Raw genomic sequence first — 24,269 nt, forward strand, 5'->3', positions numbered from 1 at the left:
TTGGGTAAACCATACATGTGTGCTGGTTCAGGGTTGCTTGGTAACAAGTACAGAAGTTTCTTCCCTTCTCTAGTGCGTTTGAGTATTTATCTGGTTTTGTATAGAAAATCTTTGGTGTGCGTCAAGTGCTGATGGGTTCGTATGTAGATTGATCATTCAAAAGGTCCATCATTTTAGTGTTGTAGTCACTGGTGTTGAGTATGACGACTCCACCTCCTTTGTCGGCGGTGGTGACGATAATGTTGGGGTCGTTGGCGAGGTTCTTAAGGGCAGTGATGTATCGTCTAGGAAGATTAGAAGAAGGTTCACATAAAGCTGCAGTGAGAAGGCCCTGTATATAACCCTTCTGGAAGTTGATGTCACTGTGTCTATGGTTCCTGGTAACTAGATTGAGTTGATAGTTAGGTTTGCATATGTAGACAACAACCTAAGATTTCAAGTTTATCGGAAACCCACCAATAAAAATGATCTCACACACTTCTATTCCAGTCAAGATACCAAGACCAAAAGAGGCATCATCATCGGGTTTTTCCTAAGAACATACCGAATTTGTAGTCCTGAGTTTCTTGACGAGGAATGTACATACATTCACCAAACATTCACTGAGTTACATTTTCCTTCTTTTTTCATCAAAGACTGCAAGAAAAGAGCTCTTCAGATCATTAATTATACACGCATCAACACCACTCCCAACAAAGTTATAATTCTTCCCAACAGCCAGGTTGCACTGAACGTCTCAAAAGTACTTTCACAAGCTAACACCAGAGTCGCCATCGCTTCTAGCACTTCAATAAAGGATCTAACCAGGACAAAATCCAAGCACCACGAACCAGTCAATGCAGGAGTTTACACTATACCCTGTGGAGGCTGTGACAAGATTTACGTAGGTGAAACAGCAAGAAACCTCGACACCCGCCTCAATGAACACATTTACGCATGTAGGAACGATAACTTGAACAACGCCTGTGTACAACACCGAAATTCCACCAATCACCTCATGAAATTCAGAGACGCCCAATTAGTGATCAAAGAAACTAATTTCCGCAGACGCAAGTGCCTCGAATCAGCACTGATTGCTGTTTCGAATACAATTAAACAAAACAACGGCAGCTTCACCATCTCCGAAGTCTTAGCAAGAATCCTCTTGAAAACAGTAAACCCTGCCAGTAAGCACATTACAGAGAGTGAACACTGAAACAAGCTGCCTTTTCCCAATCTATATTTGTCCAACCTATTTTTATGTTACCCAAGTAATAGCTTTTATATCCTTTTACTCATGTACGAATTAATTGCTCTACCATATTGTATTACTTTTGTCACTACTACTACTACTACCACTAGTGAACATCGAAATGGTATCTCACTAGTATTCCACCTCACTCTGAGCCTTTATATACCCTCTGTGTCCATGTATTGTTTGTAATTGTGATGAATGGTTTGAAAAACCGACAAGTTGAAGATTGAGACACTTATGCAGCATATGGGAATCTTTATTCAGGAAACGTTTCGCCACACAGTGGCTTCATCAGTCCAATACAAAGAGTAAGGCGTAAGGAGAGGAGGAGTATGAGGTAATCAGTCCCTCAGCCTGGAGTCGATGTGTTCAGTCCATCAATCTTGTAGAATGTACAGCATAGGGCCGCAGACGTGGCTTATATACTGTAGTGAGGTGAGGTGAAGCAGGCGGAGGCGGCGTCATAGTGGTACCATCCACTAGTCGAAGTAGGTCTTCGTCCAAAGGTTGAACAAGTGTTGAAGAATTCTTTGTAACAAGATCCCATGATGCTGCAGTGTCTGACAGTTGTGATGAATGGTTTTTCAAACCATTCATCACAACTTTTGACGTATGAGAAGTAGAGGGACGATTGGGAGGAGGTGTCGTATGAGATCTCGTCGATACCGAGGCTTGTGAGGGAGAACACGAAGAAGCGAGAACAGACTGAGGCGTTGAAGTAGGGACGTCCGAGCCCAGGACAGCAAAAGAATTAGATACAGGAGTGACTATGGGAGAGGTAACAACAGAGGAGGCTGCAGAAGATGGGACCCCAAAAGTGGGGGAATAAGAAACACGAGGTAGTCTTCCTTGGAGGTGGAGATGAGAAACTGCCATGGCATAAGGGAGACCTTCTGCCTCTTTGAGGTAACGGATTTCCCACTCATTTAAGTAGACTTGGCAACGGCGAGAGTATGAAGTGTGAGCCTCATGACAATTAAGGCAAAAGGGAGGTCGATTGCAAGACGTATTAGAATGGTCATCGGCACCACAGACTGAGCATTCGGCTATAGATCTGCAATATTTCGCTGGATGGCCAAATCGCCAGCAATTTCTACACTGTTGCAGTGTAGGAATCACCTTTCGAACTTGTAGCAGATGTCCTGCTACATAAACTGAGGATGGGAGTTCACGGCTGTCAAAAGTTAAACTAGCCACATTGCTAGGGTATCGTCTCTGCCCATGGGCAGGAAGTGCATAAGTGTCTACCTTGAGGACTGGGAGATCTTGAAGTTCCAGCTGTTCAAGAATGTCATTGCCACATGTCTGGAAATTTTGTTGAGCTATGGTATGGGGCAGAATGACGGTACCACTTCAAGAATTGAGGGAATGATGTTTTTCAATGGTGACAGGAACAGTATCGATATGGGAAAGAAGCGAAAGATCATGAGCTTGGGTAGCATTCTGTACAGTGATGATGTGCGTACCACTCTTAAGAGCATGAAAAGAAATGTCTTTACCAACATGGTGTAGGAGTGCCTTGCCAATACTATGGTTGGAAAGATAGGCAATAGAGGAAGTCGGTCGTAAAGTGAAGAATTTAGTCCATTGTGCATTCTGAAACTGAGCGTGGAAAGGGAGTGCAGGCCATGTCGATCTTTTCTGAGAAGAACGAGAAGGTGGAGAAGTATCATCAGCAGGTAATTGTCGTTGGCGTTTAGGAGTGGGACCAGAGTTGGTCCAACGTGGAATGGGCCGGTGATTCAAAAATTGCCGCACCATAGAGGGAGAGGCCGGAAGCATAGTCAAAGGAGAGCGGAGGTCAGATAAATCGAAGGAATCAGTTGAGACCTCAGTACCTGAAGCGGGTGAGGAAACAGCACCAGCAAGAGGCACAGAGGCATTAGGAGTGTCCAAAGAGTGTTCCAAAGACGAGGCAGGGTCAGAACGGGGTGCGATATCCAGAAGGTGCCCGGGGATAGCAGGTTCATGGACTAGGGCTTCCATGGTTAGGTTGCTTCTTTCTTTTTGTTTTTAAGAAAAAAAGAAAGAAGAAAAGAAAATAAAAATAAAAAAATAATAAAAAAAAGGGGGGACTGGGGAGGGATAGTTCCTGGGAGGAATGAGAGGGCCAGAAATCTCCCTCTGCGCCCAAGAGGACCTCAGCACCGCAAGTAGTGCAGATGCAGCATGGAACCAGTGCCATACCCAACCCATCATGCCATTAAATCAGCAATCCGGGATAGCAACCTCACATCTGCCGAGCTACCTCGGTGGACAAAAGAGAGGGTGGCCGGATATCCACCACAAAGCATACCTCCTTCGGCCACCACCCCCGGAATCCGAAAGGCAGCCTCCAGAGATACACCCGTCTCCCGAAAGATACCCAGAGCCACTCCCTGGGAGACCAGAGAGGGATTGGGACATCCCTAGGTGATCCAGATTCCACGGCAAACTACACCACCGCCGAGAACCTCAACGGAATGGGATGGACCCCAGTACCCTTTCCCCTACCCAGGAACTAGTGTGCCTGTGGGGGAAAAAAAAGAGGAAGGGTAATAGGGAGGGGTGGGGAGGAGGAGGAGGAGGAAAAGAAAAAGGGAGGATGGGATAAGGGTGGGGGGATTGGGGGGTAATTAGGTTCGGTCTGAGGAAGGAGACGAACAGGTCTAATTCCTCAGAACAAAAGCCTCTTCACCACGCCAAGGAGCCCCCTTGAAGAGGATCGACAATGTAGATTATAGTGAAAGTGGAAAAATGAAGATGTTATTAGATGACTGTGGAACTTACGTGCCTCTTAAATTGTCCTCTCATTTTGTCAACGACTACATTATTTACACACCAAGAAGCGATCACTCACACTCTACGTCCATCCAGGATTTTGCGAGGAAGATACCCGCTTACCATAGCTTCATAATGAAGTGTTTAAGTCTTTCCATGTAGCGGACGTGACACTTTATGAGGATTAACTATAGAGTAATATTGAGCCAGGTTTTATAGAAGATAATTGATATTAAATACCGTCACGATGGAAAAGTAGCCAAAAAGAGAGTATAATGCGAATCTTTACTGACGTGTCGCTCACACACTGGGATTTATCAACTCAAAAATAATTCAATTTGTAACGCAATAAGCCCACTGAGTGAGCGAAACGTTGTCAGTAAAGGATCGCCTTACACTGCATTTATATTTTTCCACAGAGTATTAAATATAATGTAGCAGGCATAATCCACAACACTTGCGTCGTACACCGAAATTCCCATGATCACCTCATGAAGTGGAATGAGGCCAATCTTGTCATTAACAACACTAGTTCTTGAAACTTTTTGGGTGTAAGACGTCAGCGTTGATAGTCACGTCAGATCCAGTAGTCAAGAGTGTCGTTGTTTTAACTTACCTGGGATCTTGGCTCGGGTAATATAACCCCGTCAAAATGTGCCGATCAGGTGACGTCAGTTGTCAACATCTGTGTTTTTTTTTTGTGTGTACTCACCTAGTTTTGGTTGCAGGGGTCGATTCATAGCTCCTGGCCCCGGCTCTTCACTGGCCGCTACTGGGTCACTCTCCCTGCACCATTAGCATTATCATACCTCTTCTTAAAGCTATGAATGAATCCTGCCTCCACTACATCGCTTCCCAAACTATTCCACTTCCTGACTACTCTGTGGCTGAAGAAATACTTCCTAACATCCCATGAGTGTGTGTGTGTGTACTCACCTAATTGTACTCACCTAACTGTGGTTGCAGGGTCGAGACTCAGCTCCTGGTCTCGTCTCTTCACTGCTCGATACTAGGTCCTTTCTCTCTCTGCTTCCTGAGCTTTGTCATACCTCGTCTTAAAGTTATGTATGGTTCCTGCCTCCACTACATCACTTACTAGGCTTTTACACTTCCTGACGGCTCTATGACTGAAGAAATACTTCCTAACATCCCTGTGACTCGTCTGAGTCTTCAGCTTCCAATTGTGACCCCTTGTTTCTGTGTCTCCTCTCTGGAACATCCTGTCTCTGATCACCTTAGCTATTCCACGCAGTATTTTGTATGTCGTTATCATGTCACCCCTGACCCTCCTGTCCTCCAGTGCCGTCAGTCCAATTTTCCTCAAACTTTCTTCGTAGGACATTCCTTGGAGCTCCGGAACTAGCCTTGTTGCAAAGCTTTGTACATTCTCTAATTTCTTGATGTGCTTGACCAGGTGTGGGTTTCAAACTGGTGCTGTATACTCCAGTATGGCCCTGACGTACACAGTGTACAATGCCTTGAACGATTCCTTACTAAGGTATCGGAACGCTATTCTCAGGTTTGTCTGGCGCCCATATGCTTCAGCAGTTATCTGGGTGATGTGTGCCTCCGGAGACATGCTCGGTGTTATGGTCACCCTAAGATCTTTCTCCTTGTGTGAGGTTTGCAGTCTTTGTCCATCTAGCCTATACTCTGTCTGCAGTCTTCTTTGCCCTTCCCCAATTTTCATGACTGTATTTGGCAGGGTTGAATTCGAGAAGCCAGTTGCTGGACCACGTGTCCAGGCTGCCCAAGCTCTTTGTAGTTTTGTGTGTGTGTGTGTGTGTGTGTGTGTGTGTGCTCACCTATTTGTACTTACCTATTTGTGGTTGCAGGGGTCGATTCATAGCTCCTGGCCCCGCCTCTACGCTGATTGCTACTAGGTCCTCTCTCTCCCTGCCCCATGAGCTTGATCATACCTCGCCTTAAAACTTTGTATGGTTCCCGCCTCCACTACATCACTTTCTAGGCTATTCCACGGCCTGACAACTCTATGACTGAAGAAATACTTCCTAAAATCCCTTTGATTCATCTGAGTCTTCAACTTCCAATTGTGACCCCTTGTTTCTGTGTCCCTTCTCTGGAACATCCCGTCTTTGTCCACCTTGTCTATTCCGCGCAGTATTTTATATGTCGTTATCATGTCTCCACTGACCCTCCTGTCCTCCAGTGTCTTCAGGCCGATTTCCCTCAACCTTTCTTCGTAGGACAATCCCCGTAGCTCTGGGACTAGTCTAATTTCTTGACGTGCTTGACTAGGTGTGGATTCCAAACTGGTGCTGCATACTCCAGTATGGGCCTGACGTAAATGGTATACAGAGACTTGAACGAATCCTTACTGAGGTATCGGAACGCTATCCGTAGGTTTGCCAGGTGCCCGTATGCTGCAGCAGTTATCTGATTGATGTGCGCCTCAGGAGATATGCTCGGTGTTATACTCACCCCCAGATCTTTTTCCTTGAGTGAGGTTTGCAGTCTTTGGCCATCTAAACTATATTGTGTCTGCAGTCTTCTTTACCCTTCCCCAATCTTCATGACTTTGCATTTGGCAGGGTTAAACTCAAGGAGCCAGTTGCTGGACCAGGCTTGTAGCCTGTCCAGGTCTCTTTGTAGTCCTGCCTGATCCTTATCCGATTTGATTCTTCTCATTAACTTCACATAATCTGCAAACAAGGACACTTCTGAGTCTATCCCTTCCGTTATGTCGTTCACATATACCAAGAACAGCACAGGCCCTACGACTGACCCCTGTGGAACCCCGCCTGTCACAGGCGCCCACTCTGACACTTCGTCACGTACCGTGACTCGTTATTGCCTCCCTGTAAGGCATTCTCTGATCCATTGCAGTGCCTTTCCTGTTATGTGTGCCTGATCCTCTAGCTTTTGCGGTAACCTCTTGTGAGGAACTGTGTCGAAGGCCTTCTTGCAGTCCAAAAAAATGCAGTCGATCCACCCCTCTCTCTCTTGTCTTACTTCTGTCACCTTGTCATAAAACTCTAGTAGGTTTGTGACACAGGATTTTCCTTCCCTGAAACCATGCTAGTTGTCAATTATACACTTGTTTCTTTCCAGATGCTCCACCACTCTCCTCCTGATGATCTTCTCCATGACTTTGCATACTATACACGTTAGTGATACAGGTCTGCAGTTTAGTGGCTCATGTCTGTCTCTTTTTTTAAAAATTGGGACTACATTTGCCATCTTCCATACCTCAGGGAGTTGCCCAGTTTCAAATGATGTGTTGAAGATCTTTGTTAATGGCACACACAGTATCTCTGCTCCCTCTTTAAGGGCCCATGGAGAGATGTTGTCTGGTCCCACTGCCTTTGAGGTGTCAAGTTCGCATAGCAGCTTCTTCACCTCCTCCTTGGTTATATGTACCTCATCCAGCACTTGTTGGTGTACCCCCCTGTTCTGATTACCTGGAGTCTTACTGGTTTCCACTGTAAATACTTCTTTAAATCTAGTGTTGAGCTCCTGACATACCTCTCGATCATTTCTTGTGAACTCCCCATCACCCTTCCTCAGTCTGATTACCTGGTCTTTGACTGTTGTTTTCCTCCTGATGTGGCTGTACAACAGCTTCGGGTCAGTCTTGACTTTCGATGCTATGTCATTTTCAAATTGTCGCTGAGCTTCCCTTCTTATCTCTGCATATTCGTTTCTGGCTCTTTGGCTAATCTCTTTATTTTCCTGACTTCTCTGTCTTCTGTACCTTTTCCATTCTCTAGTACACCTAGTTTTTGCCTTCCTACACCTTTGGGTGAACCAAGGACTCGTTCCGTTCTTCCCATTATTTCTGTTTCCCTTGGGAACAAACCTCTCCTCTGCCTCCTTGCATTTTGTTGCCACATAGTCCATCATTTCTTGTACTGGTTTTCCTGTCAATTCCCTCTCCCACTGAATGTCTTGAAGGAAGTTCCTCATGCCTGAGTAGTTCCCCCTTTTGTAGTTTGGTTTTTCCCAACCTATTCCTGCTACTCTCTCCACTTGGAGCTCAACTATGTAGTCGAAGCACGGAACCACATGATCACTAGCTCCCAGGGGCCTTTCATACATGATATCCTCGATGTCCGAACTACTCAAGGTGAATACAAGGTCCAGTCTTGCTGGTTCATCCTCTCCTCTCTCTCTGGTAGTGTTTCTAACATGTTGATGCATGAGGTTTTCCAGTACCACATCCATCATCTTGGCTCTCCATGTTTCGGGACCCCCATGGGGCTCCAGGTTTTCCCAGTCAATCTCCTTGTGATTGAAATCACCCATAACTAGTAACTTTGCTCCTCCCATATGTGCTCTCCTGGCTACCTCGGCTAGTGTGTCGACCATTGCTCTGTTGCTCTCATCGTATTCTTCTCTTGGCCTCCTGCAGTTCTGTGGTGGGTTGTACATTACTGCAATTATCACCTTATGTCCCTCAGACTGAATTGTTCCTACTAAGTAGTCCTTTTCGCCTGTGCCATCCATTCCTTCCATTTTCTCAAACCCCAACTGGTTTTTAATGAGCAGTGCAACTCTTCCTCCCTCTCTCCTCCCTCTGTCTTTCCTGAGGATTTGATATCTGGATGGAAAGATTGAATCTGTTATTATTCTGGTAAGTTTTATTTCTGTGAGTGCTATTATGTCTGGGGATGTCTCCTTGATTCTTTCATGCCACTCCTCATACTTATTTGTTATTCCATCTGCATTTGTATATCACACCTTCAACTTCTTTTCTAAGACTGTAGTCTGGGAGATATATTGGGGTTGGGGAAGAGGGAGACCTGATAAGGAACTATGGGTGGTTGCTGTGGGGATGGAGTTTGTAATGCAGTGGGTGGGGGCATTGGATGTGGCATTGGTGTTTTGATTTAGAGTGTTTGGTTGCACTGGGGTTGACCTGGTTGGGAGGCTTCTATAGGAAGTTGTGAGGGAGGCTGTATTTGATCTTCTTCCTGGGTCTGGGAGCTGCTGTCTGTCTTCTCCATTCCCTCTCTTTCCTCCTTTCGCCTTTGTACCATCTCTCTCAGTTTTTGCCTTTCTTCTTGTGTTCTGTCGCGGTCAAGATACACCTTCCTGTATGCCGGCATGTCCCTTAATCGTGCTTTCTCCTGCAGGATCCTGTTCAGAGTCGATTCTGCCTTGAAGGTCACTTTCACTGGACGGGTTCTTTTTTTAACAAACCCCCCTATTCCCCGAAAATTTTTCATCTGGGTCATGTCGTCTTCTCCTATTGCTTTTATGATGCTTTCAATTGCTTTTTTTTCCTCTTGTTTTCTTGCTTCATATGTTTCCTCTTCAACTTCCTGGAGCCCATACACAAAGACTGACCTCACCCTTTCATTCTCCCACTGCATATCCTTGTGTATCCCCTCATTCAATTTGATTTCCTCCATTGCAGGTTTCCTTTCTTCAGTTTCACTAGCTAATGTACTTGGGCTCAGTGGCCTGTCATTTTTCCTTCTCGGCTTTCCCTGGGCTCTGCTGTGGTCTGTTAGGGCCTCCACATATTGCTTGGCTCTTTCATTTACTACAGTCTCCTCTGATAGAGCTTCTACATGCAGGTTTGCTCCTTTCCCCTTATTTGTGACTGAGGTAGCAGTCTCTGATGTCAATCCCAAAATGTTCTTTAGTTCTTTAGGCTGTTTGAGATTTTTCAGTTCCTCTTCTAAACTCTGTATCCTAGCCTCTGCTGCTTTGACATGCACCTACCACTTCCTGCTTTCCATATCTATCCTCTCTTTCATTCTCATGCTAAGTTCTTCTAGTTTCTTTTCCCATTAATGTTCCCTTTTTATGAGCTCTGCTGCCCAATCTTCCTTTGCAGCTTCCTCCTCCTGTTCCTTGGTTTTCTTCCTGCTCTCTGGCAACCCATTTTTGTTTTATCCTGATTGCCTCAGAGTGGGAAACCTATGTAATTCTGTGTGTTAGGTTAGTAGTGTGTATGTCAGAGTGTGGGGGGAAGGTAGAGGAGGAACTGTGGCTATGTGGGGGAGGAGTGGGGAGGGTGATTTAGGGGGGAATATGGGGAGTGGGAAGAAGGGAGAAGCAAGTGGGTGAGTGGGAGAGGGAGAGGGGGAAGAGGGAGAGGTGGGGAGGGGGAGGGTGAAAGAGGGAGGGGTGGGATCAGGGGAAGGAGTGAGATGTGAGTGGGGAGAGGGGAGTGTATGTGTGAGTCTGGATATGTACTCACCTATTTGTACTCACCTATTTGTGGTTGCAGGGGTCGATTCATAGCTCCTGGCCCCGCCTCTTCGCTGATTGTGTGTGTGTGTGTGCGAGTGTGTGTGAGTGTGTGTGTACTCACCTAGTTGTACTCACCTAGTTGAGGTTGCGGGGGTCGAGTCCGAGCTCCTGGCCCCGCCTCTTCACTGATCGTGTGTGTGTGTGTGTGTGTGTGTGTGTGTGTGTGTGTGTGTGTGTGTGTGTGTGTGTGTGTGTGTGTGTCTGTGTGTCTGTGTGTGTGTGTTTGGGTGTGTGTGTGTAATTATGTGTGGAATTATGAGTGGGCTTATTATGTGTCTGAAAAGTAGGTGATTGTGCGTTGGAGTGTAATATGAACTCTCAGTGGTCTCTTGTGACCACAACCTCTTGTGACCTGGCCCCCACCCTCCTGGGACTTGACCTGCACCTACTTACAATGTTGCCCTTAAATGTTTGTCCTGCCACCTAGCTTATAGTAAGTTACTTGCCTTGTTCAATGGATTACCAATTGCTGTTCCTTATTGAATACTTGAGTGCCTATTCTTTATCGTGCTATGAGAGACCATTCGGAATCAGCTTGGTGGTTAATTGGAACCTGGAACCCCACACCCACACAACCACTCATAGGTGAGATACAGTGCTTGCAATGCAGCTGTAGCAGCCTGCAGGTTGTCCAGCTCGATGTGACCTCCTGGCGTAGATCCACCTCAATTTCTTCTCGTTAATAATGTACCCTATTTACTGTATTTCTCTGACTAGTCACACGATTGTTTCACTTTATTATCTTTCTTGGGTGACACGTGACAACGTCACCTTGCCACCCACACTAGCCTGCCCGCTCCGACTGCGCCACCACGTTTTACTTTCTAGATCACTTACAAAATTGTGGCTCTCCCCACACTTATGTGGCTCAGGTAGATTGTAAATCGCTTCTAGGATTGTTCACTACCCTGACACACTGCAACCTTGCAGAACACTTGGGTAACCCTCAAAAACACTTATATGTGTGTGTGTGTGTGTGTGTGTGTGTGTGTGTGTGTGTGTGTGTGTGTGTGTGTGTGTGTACTCACCTAGTTGTACTCACCTAGTTGAGGTTGCAGGGGTCGAGTCCAAGCTCCTGGCCCCGCCTCTTCACTGGTCGCTACTAGGTCACTCTCCCTGAACCATGAGCTTTATCGTACCTCTGCTTAAAGCTATGTATGGATCCTGACTCCACTACATCGCTTCCCAAACTATTCCACTTCCTGACTACTCTGTGGCTGAAGAAATACTTCCTAACATCCCTTTGATTCATCTGTGTCTTCAACTTCCAACTGTGTCCCCTTGTTACTGTGTCCAGTCTCTGGAACATCCTGTCTTTGTCCACCTTGTCAATTCCTCTCAGTATTTTGTAAGTCGTTATCATGTCCCCCCTATCTCTCCTGTCCTCCAGTGTCGTCAGGTTGATTTCCCTTAACCTCTCCTCATAGGACATACCTCTTAGCTCTGGGACTAGTCTTGTTGCAAACCTTTGCACTTTCTCTAGTTTCTTTACATGCTTGGCTAGGTGTGGGTTCCAAACTGGTGCCGCATACTCCAATATGGGCCTAACGTACACGGTGTACAGGGTCCTGAACGATTCCTTATTAAGATGTCGGAATGCTGTTCTGAGGTTTGCCAGGCGCCCATATGCTGCAGCAGTTATTTGGTTGATGTGCGCTTCAGGAGATGTGCCTGGTGTTATACTCACCCCAAGATCTTTTTCCTTGAGTGATGTTTGTAGTCTCTGACCCCCTAGACTGTACTCCATCTGCAGTCTTCTTTGCCCTTCCCCAATCCTCATGACTTTGCACTTGGTGGGATTGAACTCCAGGAGCCAGTTGCTGGACCAGGTCTGCAGCCTGTCCAGATCCCTTTGTATTTCTGCCTGGTCTTCGATCGAATGAACTCTTCTCATCAACTTCACGTCATCTGCAAACTGTGACACCTCGGAGTTTATTCCTTCCGTCATGTCGTTCACAAATACCAGAAACAGCACTGGTCCTAGGACTGACCCCTGTGGGACCCCACTGGTCACAGGTGCCCACTCTGACACCTCGCCTCGTACCATTACTCGCTGCTGTCTTCCTGACAAGTATTCCCTGATCCATTGCAGTGTCTTCCCTGTTATTCCTGCTTGGTCCTCCAGTTTTTGCACTAATCTCTTGTGTGGTACTGTGTCAAACGCCTTCTTGCAGTCTAAGAAAATGCAATCCACCCACCCCTCTCTCTCTTCTCTTACTGCTGTCACCATGTCATAGAACTCCAGTAGGTTTGTGACACAGGATTTCCCGTCTCTGAAACCATGTTGTCTGCTGGTGATGAGATCATTCCTTTCTAGATGTTCCACCATTCTACTCCTGACAATCTTTTCCATGATTTTGCATGCTATACATGTCAGTGACACTGGTCTGTAGTTTAGTGCTTCATGTCTGTCTCCTTTTTTAAAGATTGGTACCACATTTGCTGTCTTCCATGCCTCAGGCAATCTCCCTGTTTCGATAGATGTATTGAATATTGTTGTTAGGGGTACACATAGCGCCTCTGCTCCCTCTCTCTGGACCCATGGAGAGATGTTATCTGGCCCCATTGCCTTTGAGGTATCTAGCTCACTCAGAAGCCTCTTCACTTCTTCCTCGGTTGTGTGTACTGTGTCCAGCACATGGTGGTGTACCCCACCTCTCCGTCTTTCTGGAGCCCCTTCTGTCTCCTCTGTGAACACTTCTTTGAATCTCTTGTTGAGTTCCTCACATACTTCACTGTCATTTCTTGTTGTCTCTCCTCCTTCCTTCCTTAGCCTGATTACCTGGTCTTTGACGGTTGTTTTCTTCCTGATGTGGCTGTATAACAGCTTCGGGTCAGATCTGGCTTTTGCTGCTATGTCGTTTTCATATTGACGTTGGGCCTCCCTTCTTATCTGTGCATATTCGTTTCTGGCTCTACGACTGCTCTCCTTATTCTCCTGGGTCCTTTGCCTTCTATATTTCTTCCATTCCCTAGCACACTTGGTTTTTGCCTCCTTGCATCTTTGAGTGAACCATGGGCTCATCCTGGCTTTTTCATTATTCCTGTTACCCTTGGGTACAAACCTCTCCTCAGCCTCCTTGCACATTGTGACTACATATTCCATCATCTCATTAACTGGTTTCCCTGCCAGTTCTGTCCCACTGAACCTCATTCAGGAAGTTCCTCATTCCTGTGTAGTCCCCTTTCCTGTAGTTTGGTTTCATTCGTCCTGGCCTTCCTGCTTCCCCCTCCACTTGTAACTCTACTGTGTATTCGAAGCTCAAAACCACATGATCGCTGGCCCCAAGGGGTCTTTCATATGTGATGTCCTCAATATCTGCACTACTCAAGGTGAATACTAAGTCCAGTCTTGCTGGTTCATCCTCTCCTCTCTCTCTTGTAGTGTCCCTTACGTGTTGGTACATGAAGTTTTCCAGTACCACCTCCATCATCTTAGCCCTCCATGTATCTTGGCCCCCATGTGGCTCCAAGTTCTCCCATTCGATCTCCTTGTGGTTAAAGTCGCCCATGATCAGGAGGTTTGCCCTGCATGTATGAGCTCTTCTGGCCACTGCAGCCAGTGTGTCAACCATCGCTCTATTGCTCTCATCATACTTTTGCCTTGGCCTCCTGCTGTTCTGTGGTGGGTTATACATCACTGCAATTATCACCTTGGGACCTCCAGAGTGAAGCGTTCCCGCTATGCAATCACTTTCTTCTCCGCTGTCTCCTCTCTCCAGCTCATCAAAATTCCATCGGTGTTTGATCAGCAATGCCACTCCTCCCCCCCACTGTTCCTTCTGTCTTTCCTCAGGATCTGGTATCCCGTTGGAAAGATGGCATCTGTTATCATACCTGTAAGCTTGGTTTCTGTGATTGCTATGATGTCTGGTGATGCCTCTTTGACTCTTTCGTGCCACTCCTCCCACTTGTTTGTTATTCCATCAGCGTTTGTGTACCATACCTTCAGTTTCCTTTCCAACACTGTGGTTTGGGGGGCCTGTGGGGGTGGGAGACCTGGTAGCATACTGTGGGATTCTATGGTTGGGGGTTGGGTGGAAGCTGTGGGTATGGATTGTATTGTGTGTTGGGATGGTGTGATAGGTTGTGGGGTTCTGAGGATAGTTGTGTGTGTGCTTGCTCTTGCTGCTCTGTTCTGCTCTGACTGACCTCTGCTGGTTCCATCCTTGTCTCCTTTCCTAGCTCCTTTCGCTTTTTTGACCTCTCCCTCAGCTGCTGTCTCTCTTTTTGTGTTCTGTCTCTGTCTAGGAACACCTTCTTGTACTCTTCCGAGCTTCTCAACCGTGGTTTTTCTTGGAGGATCCTGCTCTGCACTGTTTCTGTCCTGAGAATCAGCTTGATCGGTCGGTTTCTCCCCTTCAAGTACCCCCCTATTCTCTGAAAATTTACAATCTCGTCCATGTCTTCTCCCCCTATTTCCGTGATGATTTTCTCAATCTCCTTTCTTTCTTCCTGCCGTCTTTCAGTGTGTGTCCTTTCCTCTCTCTCCCGAAGCCCATGGATAAACACTGATTTTGCCCTTTCCTCCTCCCATTGCCTCTCCCTCTGTGACTCTGGTTCCTGTCTGTATGTGGCCATTTTCTCCCTTGATTTTTCCAGTGGCTCTTGGTAGCATGGTTGTGCCTCAGCATTCGACTTATCTCCCTCTCCATCTGCACCCATCTGCTCTTCCCTTCCACTCCCTGGCCCTTCTTTGCAGGCTGATAGGACCTTAGCATATTTCATATCTCCTTCCTTCCTGTTCAGCCTCTCAGCTTCGTATGGTGTGTCTTCTCTGGTCACTACCCCTGAGACTTGCTTCAGCCTGTTTACCTCAAATTCTAGGACCTTTACCCTGGCTACTGCAGTTTCGAGTTGTGCCTCCCAATTCTTCGTCTCCTTCTCCAACCTCCTTTCCCATTTCACAGAGAGCTCTTTCTCCATTTTTTCAGAAAGCTCTCCTAATTTTCTCTCCCATTCTTGCTCTATCCTTTTCCACTGCTCCTCCATCCATTCCTCCCTACCAGTACCATTGTCATCTGATCCCTGATTCCTGCGAGTCCCAACCACTTTTTTTTTTTTTTTTTTTTTTTAGTAAAAGAGAAAGTGAAAAAGAAAAAGGGGGAGAGAGTGAGAGAGAGGGAGAAAGAGAGAGAAGGGGAGGGTAGAAGGAGGGGAAAAGGGGGAGAAAGTGAGAGAGAGAGGGAAAAGGTAAGAGAGAGGGGGGAGTGACAAGGGAAGAGAGGGAGAGAGAGAGAATAGGAAGAGAGAGAGAAATAGAGGAAGAGATAGAGGGGGAGAGAGAGAGGGAAAGGGAGGGAGAGGGAGAGAGAGGAAGAGAGAGGAAGAGAGAGAGTGAGAGGAAGAGAGAGAGGAAGAGAGGAAGAGAGAGAGGGGGAGAGAGAGAGGGAAAGGGAGGGAGAGGGAGAGAGAGGAAGAGAGATGAAGAGAGAGAGTGAGAGGAAGAGAGAGAGGAAGAGAGGAAGAGAGAGAGGAAGAAAGGATGAGAGAAAGGGGAGAGAGAAAGAGAGAAAGAGAGAGAGAGAGAGAGAGAGAGAGAGAGAGAGAGAGAGAGAGAGAGAGAGAGAGAGAGAGAGAGAGAGAGGAAGAGAGAGGAGAGGAGAGGGAGAGAGGCGGGGGGGGGGGAAGGAAGGGTTAGAGGATCACTTCACAGGAAGGTGTGAAATCCTGTATATGGGTGTGTGTGTGTGTGTGTGTGTGTGTGTGTGTGTGTTTGTGTGTGTGTGTGTGTGTGTGTGTGTGTGTGTTTAGCTTGTCTGAGCTTCTAGGAGTGTCTGACGTCACCCTCACTAGGCTTCCCCTCCCTAGGCTGCTCCTCGCTAGTCAACACTATCTTCACCTTATCTATGCTATTTCTGCTCTAATTCTGGTAATAGCTTGCAGGAGTGAGTGACCAGTATCTAACAGTGATGCAAGGCAGGATTCAGAACCCCCAAAACAACCCCAACAGGTGAGTGATACTTAAGCTGGCAGTGATGCGATGACAAGTTGCCAGATGCTGATGACGTAGTCGTCGTACACACGCCTTCTATCACTATTTTGAAAATTCTTCACCCGTGATCTTTATAACCGTATATGCTCATGCATCCCACGTCCCTCAATGTCACTTATGATAGAATACACTTCACTTATATTGGAATACACTTCACATTCGGTGTTACACTTTATATGTATAATGTCACACAACTGTTGTGACGTCACTGTTTCAGCAGGCCTACTGCCACCTTCCCTTGTTATATATTATATTTTTCCTTTCTACCTTTGCTTATTAACTTTTTCACTCTCACTGTATGGTGCCCCACATTTCACTTCTTATCCAATCTCTCGAAATTCTTGAACACCCGCTTCCACACTCACTTGAATCTTTGTATATTTGAATCTGTGTAGCAACAGAAGCCTACTAGCCACTAACGGTTTGACACTTTGAAATATTAAAGATTTCAGGCTTCCTCTCGACTTTTTTTAACCAATAACTCTGGTTATCACTCGTAGGATTGTTCACTGACGTTGTCACTACCACTTATTACTGCTAGCAGTTACTGCACGACTTAAAAACCACTAAAGTTCTCGGAGCCTTGTGACCCACGTCTGCTGACTGACTGTGTGTGTGTGTGTGCGTGTCTGTGTTTGTTTTCGTTCTCATTTAATATTTTTATAGATTTAATCGTGCATATTTTTATTTAATTTTCTGCAGTAAATATTATGAACTAAGGTACAAGATCTCAGTATCAACTATTGATATTTTTCTCTGCAGGAATGATCCGGGACGTGAGTGGCAGCTACGCAGTCAGTATGTGGGCGCTGGCAGGGCTGCCCACTATCACCTTCATTCTCTGGATCTTCATGCCGGCTGCCGTCCGCTATGACCGCTCGAGATCCAATATCTAATTACTAATATATAATTACGACAATTTTTTTTAGTGAATATAGAAATCCTGTTAGTCTAATAATGTTTTAAAAATCTTATCTAAAAATGCGTTTAAAAAATATATCACATTTATATTTGCAAACAAATCAAATAAGAAACTTTTTAGTAAATAAATTTTTTTATATAAGTTATAGATTTCCACCAAGAGCATTAATGCCATGAGGAATTTGTACTCTTACAGTGTACAAACAAAGGTCGACACAGGACATAAGAACAATAACTTTGACAGCTTATTGTAAACAAACAGCCGCAGGACCAGGAAGAATATAAACCATTTAAAATATACTGCATGTACAGGAAATATTATTGATACAAGTACTAGGATCTTAAGATCCTAGTGCTGGCAGTGCTGGTAGTGCTGGCAGTGCTGGTAGTGCTGGAAGTGCTGGCAGTGCTGGCAGTGCTGGTAGTGCTGGCAGTGCTGGTAGTGCTGGAAGTGCTGGCAGTGCTGGCAGTGCTGGTAGTGCTGGCAGTGCTGGTAGTGCTGGTGGTGCTGGCAGTGCTGGTAGTGCTGGCAGTGCTGGCAGTGCTGGTAGTGCTGGCAGTGCTGGCAGTGCTGGTAGTGCTGGCAGTGCTGGCAGTGCTGGCAGTGCTGGTAGTGCTGGCAGTGCTGGTAGTGCTGGCAGTGCTGGCAGTGCTGGAAATGCTGGAAGTGCTGGCAGTGCTGGAAGTGCTGGAAGTGCTGGCAGTGCTGGTAGTGCTGGCAGTACTGGCAGTGCTGGCAGTGCTGGCAGTGCTGGAAGTGCTGGCAGTGCTGGAAGTGCTGGAAGTGCTGGCAGTGCTGGTAGTGCTGGCAGTACTGGCAGTGCTGGCAGTGCTGGCAGTGCTGGCAGTGCTGGCAGTGTTGGAAATGCTGGCAGTGCTGGTAGTGCTGGTAGTGCTGGCAGTGCTGGCAGTGCTGGCAGTGCTGGCAGTGCTTTGCAGTGCTGGCAGTACTTTGCAGTGCTGGTAGTGCTGGCAGTACTGGCAGTGCTGTCAGTGCTGGCAGTGCTGGTAGTGCTGGCAGTGCTGGTAGTACTGGTAGTGCTGGCAGTGCTGGAAGTGCTGGCAGTGCTGGCAGTGCTGGTAGTGCTGGTAGTGCTGGCAGTGCTGGCAGTGCTGGCAGGGCTGGAAGTGCTGGCAGTGCTGGTAGTGCTGGCAGTACTGGCAGTGCTGGTAGTGCTGGTAGTGCTGGCAGTGCTGGCAGGGCTGGAAGTGCTGGCAGGGCTGGTAGTGCTGGCAGTACTGGCAGTGCTGGCAGTGCTGGCAGTGCTGGTATTGCTGGCAGTGCTGGCAGTACTGGTAGTGCTGGTAGTGCTGGTAGTGCTGGCAGTGCTGGCAGTGCTGTTAGTGCTGGCAGTGCTGGTAGTGCTGGCAGTGCTGGCAGTGCTGGCAGTGCTGGTAGTGCTGGCAGTGCTGGTAGTGCTGGCAGTACTGGCAGTGCTGGAAGTGCCAGCAATGCTGGCAGTGCTGGAAATGCTGGCAGTGCCGGCAGTGCTGGCAGTGCTGGTAGTGCTGGCAGTGCTGGTAGTACTGGTAGTGCTGGCAGTGCTGGTAGTGCTGGCAGTGCTGGCAGTGCTGGTAGTGCTGGTAGTGCTGGCAGTGCTGACAGTGCTGGCAGGGCTGGAAGTGCTGGCAGTGCTGGTAGTGCTGGCAGTACTGGCAGTGCTGGCAGTGCTGGCAGTGCTGGTATTGCTGGCAGTGCTGGCAGTACTGGTAGTGCTGGTAGTGCTGGTAGTGCTGGCAGTGCTGGCAGTGCTGTTAGTGCTGGCAGTGCTGGTAGTGCTGGCAGTGCTGGCAGTGCTGGCAGTGCTGGTAGTGCTGGCAGTGCTGGTAGTGCTGGCAGTACTGGCAGTGCTGGAAGTGCTGGCAATGCTGGCAGTGCTGGAAATGCTGGCAGTGCTGGCAGTGCTGTCAGTGCTGGTAGTGCTGGCAGTGCTGGCAGTGCTGGTAGTACTGACAGTGCTGGCAGTGCTGGCAGTGCTGGCAGTGCTGGAAATGCTGGCAGTGCAGGCAGTGCTGGCAGAGCTGGCAGTGCTGGTAGGGCTGATAGTGCTGGCAGTGCTGGCCGTGCTGGCAGTTCTGGCAGTGCTGGTAGTGCTGGCAGTGCTGGCAGTGCTGGCAGTGCTTGTAGTGCTGGCAGTGCTGGCAGTGCTGGTAGTGCTGGTAGTGCTGGCAGTGCTGGCAGTGCTGGTAGTGCTGGCAGTGCTGGCAGTGCTGATAGCGCTGGCAGTACTGGCAGTGCTGGCAGTGCTGGCAGTGCTGGTAGTGCTGGCAGTGCTGGTAGTACTGGTAGTGCTGGCATTGCTGGTAGTGCTGGCAGTGCTGGCAGTGCTTGTAGTGCTGGTAGTGCTGGCAGTGCTGGCAGTGCTGGCAGGGCTGGAAGTGCTGGCAGTGCTGGTAGTGCTGGCAGTACTGGCAGTGCTGGCAGTGCTGGCAGTGCTGATATTGCTGGCAGTGCTGGCAGTGCTGGTAGTACTGGTAGTGCTGGCAGTGCTGGTAGTGCTGGCAGTGCTGGCAGTGCTTGTAGTGCTGGTAGTGCTGGCAGTGTTGGTAGTGCTGGTAGTGCTGGCAGTGCTGGTAGTGCTTGCAGTGCTGGCAGTGCTGGCAGTGCTGGAAGTGCTGGCAGTGCTAGTAGTGCTGGCAGTACTGGCAGTGCTGGCAGTGCTGCCAGTGCTGGTAGTGCTGTTAGTGCTGTTAGTGCTGGCAGTGCTGGCAGTGCTGGCAGTGCTGGCAGTGCTGGTAGTGCTGGCAGTGCTGGTAGTGCTAGCAGTGCTGGCAGTGCTGGTAGTGCTGGCAGTACTGGCAGTGCTGGAAGTGCTGGCAATGCTGGCAGTGCTGGAAATGCTGGCAGTGCTGGCAGTGCTGGTAGTGCTGGAAGTGCTGGCAGTGCTGGTAGTGCTGGTAGTGCTGGCAGTGCTGGCAGTGCTTGTAGTGCTGGTAGTGCTGGCAGTGCTGGTAGTGCTGGCGGTGCTGGCAGTGCTGGTAGTGCTGGCAGTGCTGGCAGTGCTGGCAGTGCTGGAAGTGCTGGCAGTGCTGGCAGTTCTGGTAGTGCTGGCAGTGCTGGCAGTGCTGACAGTGCTGGTAGTGCTGGTAGCGCTGGCAGTGCTGGTAGTGCTGGCAGTGCTGGTAGTGCTGGCAGTGCTGGCAGTGCTGGTAGTGCTGGCAGTGATGGCAGTGCTGGTAGTGCTGGCAGCGCTGGCAGTGCTGGTAGTGCTGGTAGTGCTGGCAGTGCTGGTAGTGCTGGTAGTGCTGGCAGTGCTGGTAGTGCTGGCAGTGCTGGCAGTACTGGTAGTGCTGGCAGTGCTGGCAGTGCTTGTAGTGCTGGCAGTGCTGGCAGTGCTGGTAGTGCTGGCAGTGCTGGCAGTGCTGGTAGTGCTGGTAGTGCTGGCAGTGCTGGTAGTGCTGGCAGTGCTGGTAGTGCTGGTAGTGCTGGCAGTGCTGGTAGTGCTGGCAGTGCTGGCAGTGCTGCTAGTGCTGGCAGTGCTGGCAGTGCTTGTAGTACTGGCAGTGCTGGCAGTGCTGGTAGTGCTGGTAGTGCTGGCAGTGCTGGTAGTGCTGGTAGTGCTGGCAGTGCTGGTAGTGCTGGCAGTGCTGGCAGTGCTGACAGTGCTGGTAGTGCTGGTAGCGCTGGCAGTGCTGGTAGTGCTGGCAGTGCTGGTAGTGCTGGCAGTGCTGGCAGTGCTGGTAGTGCTGGCAGTGATGGCAGTGCTGGTAGTGCTGGCAGCGCTGGCAGTGCTGGTAGTGCTGGTAGTGCTGGCAGTGCTGGTAGTGCTGGTAGTGCTGGCAGTGCTGGTAGTGCTGGCAGTGCTGGCAGTACTGGTAGTGCTGGCAGTGCTGGCAGTGCTTGTAGTGCTGGCAGTGCTGGCAGTGCTGGTAGTGCTGGCAGTGCTGGCAGTGCTGGTAGTGCTGGTAGTGCTGGCAGTGCTGCTAGTGCTGGCAGTGCTGGTAGTGCTGGTAGTGCTGGCAGTGCTGGTAGTGCTGGCAGTGCTGGCAGTGCTGTTAGTGCTGGCAGTGCTGGCAGTGCTTGTAGTACTGGCAGTGCTGGCAGTGCTGGTAGTGCTGGTAGTGCTGGCAGTGCTGGTAGTGCTGGTATTGCTGGCAGTGCTGGTAGTGCTGGCAGTGCTGGCAGTGCTGCTAGTGCTGGCAGTGCTGGCAGTGCTTGTAGTACTGGCAGTGCTGGCAGTGCTGGTAGTGCTGGTAGTGCTGGCAGTGCTGATAGTGCTGGCGGTGCTGGCAGTGCTGGTAGTGCTGGCAGTGCTGGCAGTGCTGGCAGTGCTGGAAGTGCTGGCAGTGCTGGCAGTTCTGGTAGTGCTGGCAGTGCTGGCAGTGCTGACAGTGCTGGTAGTGCTGGTAGCGCTGGCAGTGCTGGTAGTGCTGGCAGTGCTGGTAGTGCTGGCAGTGCTGGCAGTGCTGGTAGTGCTGGCAGTGATGGCAGTGCTGGTAGTGCTGGCAGCGCTGGCAGTGCTGGTAGTGCTGGTAGTGCTGGCAGTGCTGGTAGTGCTGGTAGTGCTGGCAGTGCTGGTAGTGCTGGCAGTGCTGGCAGTACTGGTAGTGCTGGCAGTGCTGGCAGTGCTTGTAGTGCTGGCAGTGCTGGCAGTGCTGGTAGTGCTGGCAGTGCTGGCAGTGCTGGTAGTGCTGGTAGTGCTGGCAGTGCTGCTAGTGCTGGCAGTGCTGGTAGTGCTGGTAGTGCTGGCAGTGCTGGTAGTGCTGGCAGTGCTGGCAGTGCTGCTAGTGCTGGCAGTGCTGGCAGTGCTTGTAGTACTGGCAGTGCTGGTAGTGCTGGTAGTGCTGGTAGTGCTGGCAGTGCTGGTAGTGCTGGTAGTGCTGGCAGTGCTGGTAGTGCTGGCAGTGCTGGCAGTGCTGTCAGTGCTGGCAGTGCTGGTAGTGCTGGTAGTGCTGGTAGTGCTGGCAGTGCTGTCAGTGCTGGCAGTGCTGTCAGTGCTGGCAGTGCTGGTAGTGCTGGTAGTGCTGGTAGTGCTGGCAGTGCTGGCAGTGCTGTCAGTGCTGGCAGTGCTGGTATTGCTGGTAGTGCTGGTAGTGCTGGCAGTGCTGGCAGTGCTGTCAGTGCTGGCAGTGTGCCCTATCGATAAGGAGGAGCGATCCTTACAAACTATAAGTAAACACTCTTTGCTCTGCTCCACATCCAGGTTACTTAAACAGTTATATTACCGCCAAAGTCATCTCACGAGAAGAACGCAGGTGTGTACTTCTTGTTTGGTATATCTGAACTATATGTGAATAATAAGGCAACTTATATGTGCACACTCGTATGTGAAGATGCTTGCTGCACCAGCAACTCTGATGACACCATTAACCATATGGTAACATGGTTCCACTCCACACGGACCGGCCCAGGTGGGGCAGAATTATCAGAGAAAGAGATGGAAACACGAAAATGCCTGCAGTCGGCTCTCATCCATACCACCTACATTATCACTTGGAACCTGGGAAGTACCCAGTTGGTGGAACTCCTGACTCACATACCACAGACGTCATCCCTTGGAATCTAGGAAGTACCCAGCTTGCGGGACCCCGTCTCACTCACTAGCCAGCACACACAGCGCAGTTCTGGAGTAAACATCTTCTCTCCCCCATTAAATATTTATATGCTTACCATATATTGTATATAGACTTGCAAACGCTAGATCTCAAAGGTAAACATGGTCTTAATAAATGTTTATCTTCTACCATAGTGCTTTTATCACCTTGTTGGATCTGCATATATATATATATATATATATATATATATATATATATATATATATATATATGTCGTGCCGAATAGGCAGAACTTGCGATCTTGGCTTAAATAGCAATGCTCATCTTGCCATATTGTCAGCATAGTTGCTGATCCCTGTATTCCCAGTATTATATAGAATAGCAGTAGCATCATCCATATGCTTTAGATACGAGACCCCTTGTAGGCCTGTGCTTTGTGTGACGTCACGGGATGCACAAGAGGAGGCTCATCCCTCTGTCCCGCTCTCACTCGGTGGCAGACCATCCAGGCGTAGACAGGCAAGGCACTGGGCTCTACTCCTCATCTCAGTCTGACAATATAGCTACCATCCTACAAGTGTGTCTACCTTAACCTTACGATATCTCCATTAAGAACCCTTTACGATAAATGGTGCCAGCAGAGGGCCTGTAATTCTGACGATTACAGCGATTTCTGGAGATAAAATTTCGACCAGCAAGACGGCCATTTCGTGTCACCAGTAGGCCTACCGACTACCGAGATTCACCAAGCCAGCTACCTCAAGTCAGCTACCTCAAGCCAGCTACTCTACCAGCTTCTACATTATTCACTGGTCAGTCTCTTTGTATTAGTGTTTCCTGCTTTTTGCATCACTCACGAGGGGTTGACCCGAGTTTGCAAAATAAGCCAGTTTCCAGTCTGTGGTGGGGGAGTCAGAACAACCGAGTCCAGTCCAGCCTAGTCTACTCCATCCAATTATTTTGCCTGAAAAGCCAGCTTCCACCCCTGCTGTGCTCATCGTGTGAAGTTATCAAGCCATTCTGTGTGAAGGGTTAAGATAAGCCAGCTAGCAACTAACCCAGGTGTCTTACCCCAGTACTCAAGCAAGCCACGTGAATAGTCTTCATCGCTTGTGATTCAAGCTCCAAGCATTCTGAGTGCTCCTTGTCATCCTTGTGGTGTTGTAGTATTTCGTGGGTTTATTTTAAGCCAGCCGGCTTAGAATTATCTTCGCGGCAGTGTGGGTGTTCTCAGTGAGGCTTACGACGTTCAACCCATAAGCCCAGCCACTCACGATCACGTGTGTTGCATCATTGCCGGTCTCAGACGCCTCGCTCAGCCATTAACCCACAAACCCAACTACAGTCGGCCATTACAAACTCACCTACCTCATCAGTGTTTTGGTGCACTGCTAAGGGTTGTAGCACCATATTTTAAGGACCACATAGGGGGTCAAGAGCTAGAGTGTGTCGCGCCATCTTTAAAAGCCTCCTGTGTGTTGTCTTCGCCGATTTAAGCGCAGTTCTACGATCATCTGTGCAGAGGACAGCAGCAAGACGATATAAACAATCCATCAATCTCATTCTTCAAGTTGTTACAGCGATAATATTTTTTTTTAGAGACATTTGCGAGTGTTGAGACATTTCTTTTGTGTTCCC

The 24,269-nt window shown here is 48.7% G+C and overlaps 1 protein-coding gene across 1 annotated transcript in view; it reads left to right on the forward strand.

The window, feature by feature from the left end:
- The window catches only part of LOC138852809 (monocarboxylate transporter 12-like), a 142,168-nt gene extending 124,692 nt beyond the window's left edge, over positions 1-17,476 (forward strand). Inside the window, exon 5 of the mRNA XM_070085755.1 lies at positions 16,977-17,476. Within this exon, the coding sequence (XP_069941856.1) occupies positions 16,977-17,110 (134 nt within the window). The 3' untranslated portion in view covers positions 17,111-17,476. The remainder of the gene's footprint in view (positions 1-16,976) is intronic.
- Positions 17,477-24,269: the final 6,793 nt, after the last annotated feature.

Source organism: Cherax quadricarinatus, chromosome 1 (assembly GCF_038502225.1).
Source record: "Cherax quadricarinatus isolate ZL_2023a chromosome 1, ASM3850222v1, whole genome shotgun sequence".
Taxonomy (NCBI): domain Eukaryota; kingdom Metazoa; phylum Arthropoda; class Malacostraca; order Decapoda; family Parastacidae; genus Cherax; species Cherax quadricarinatus.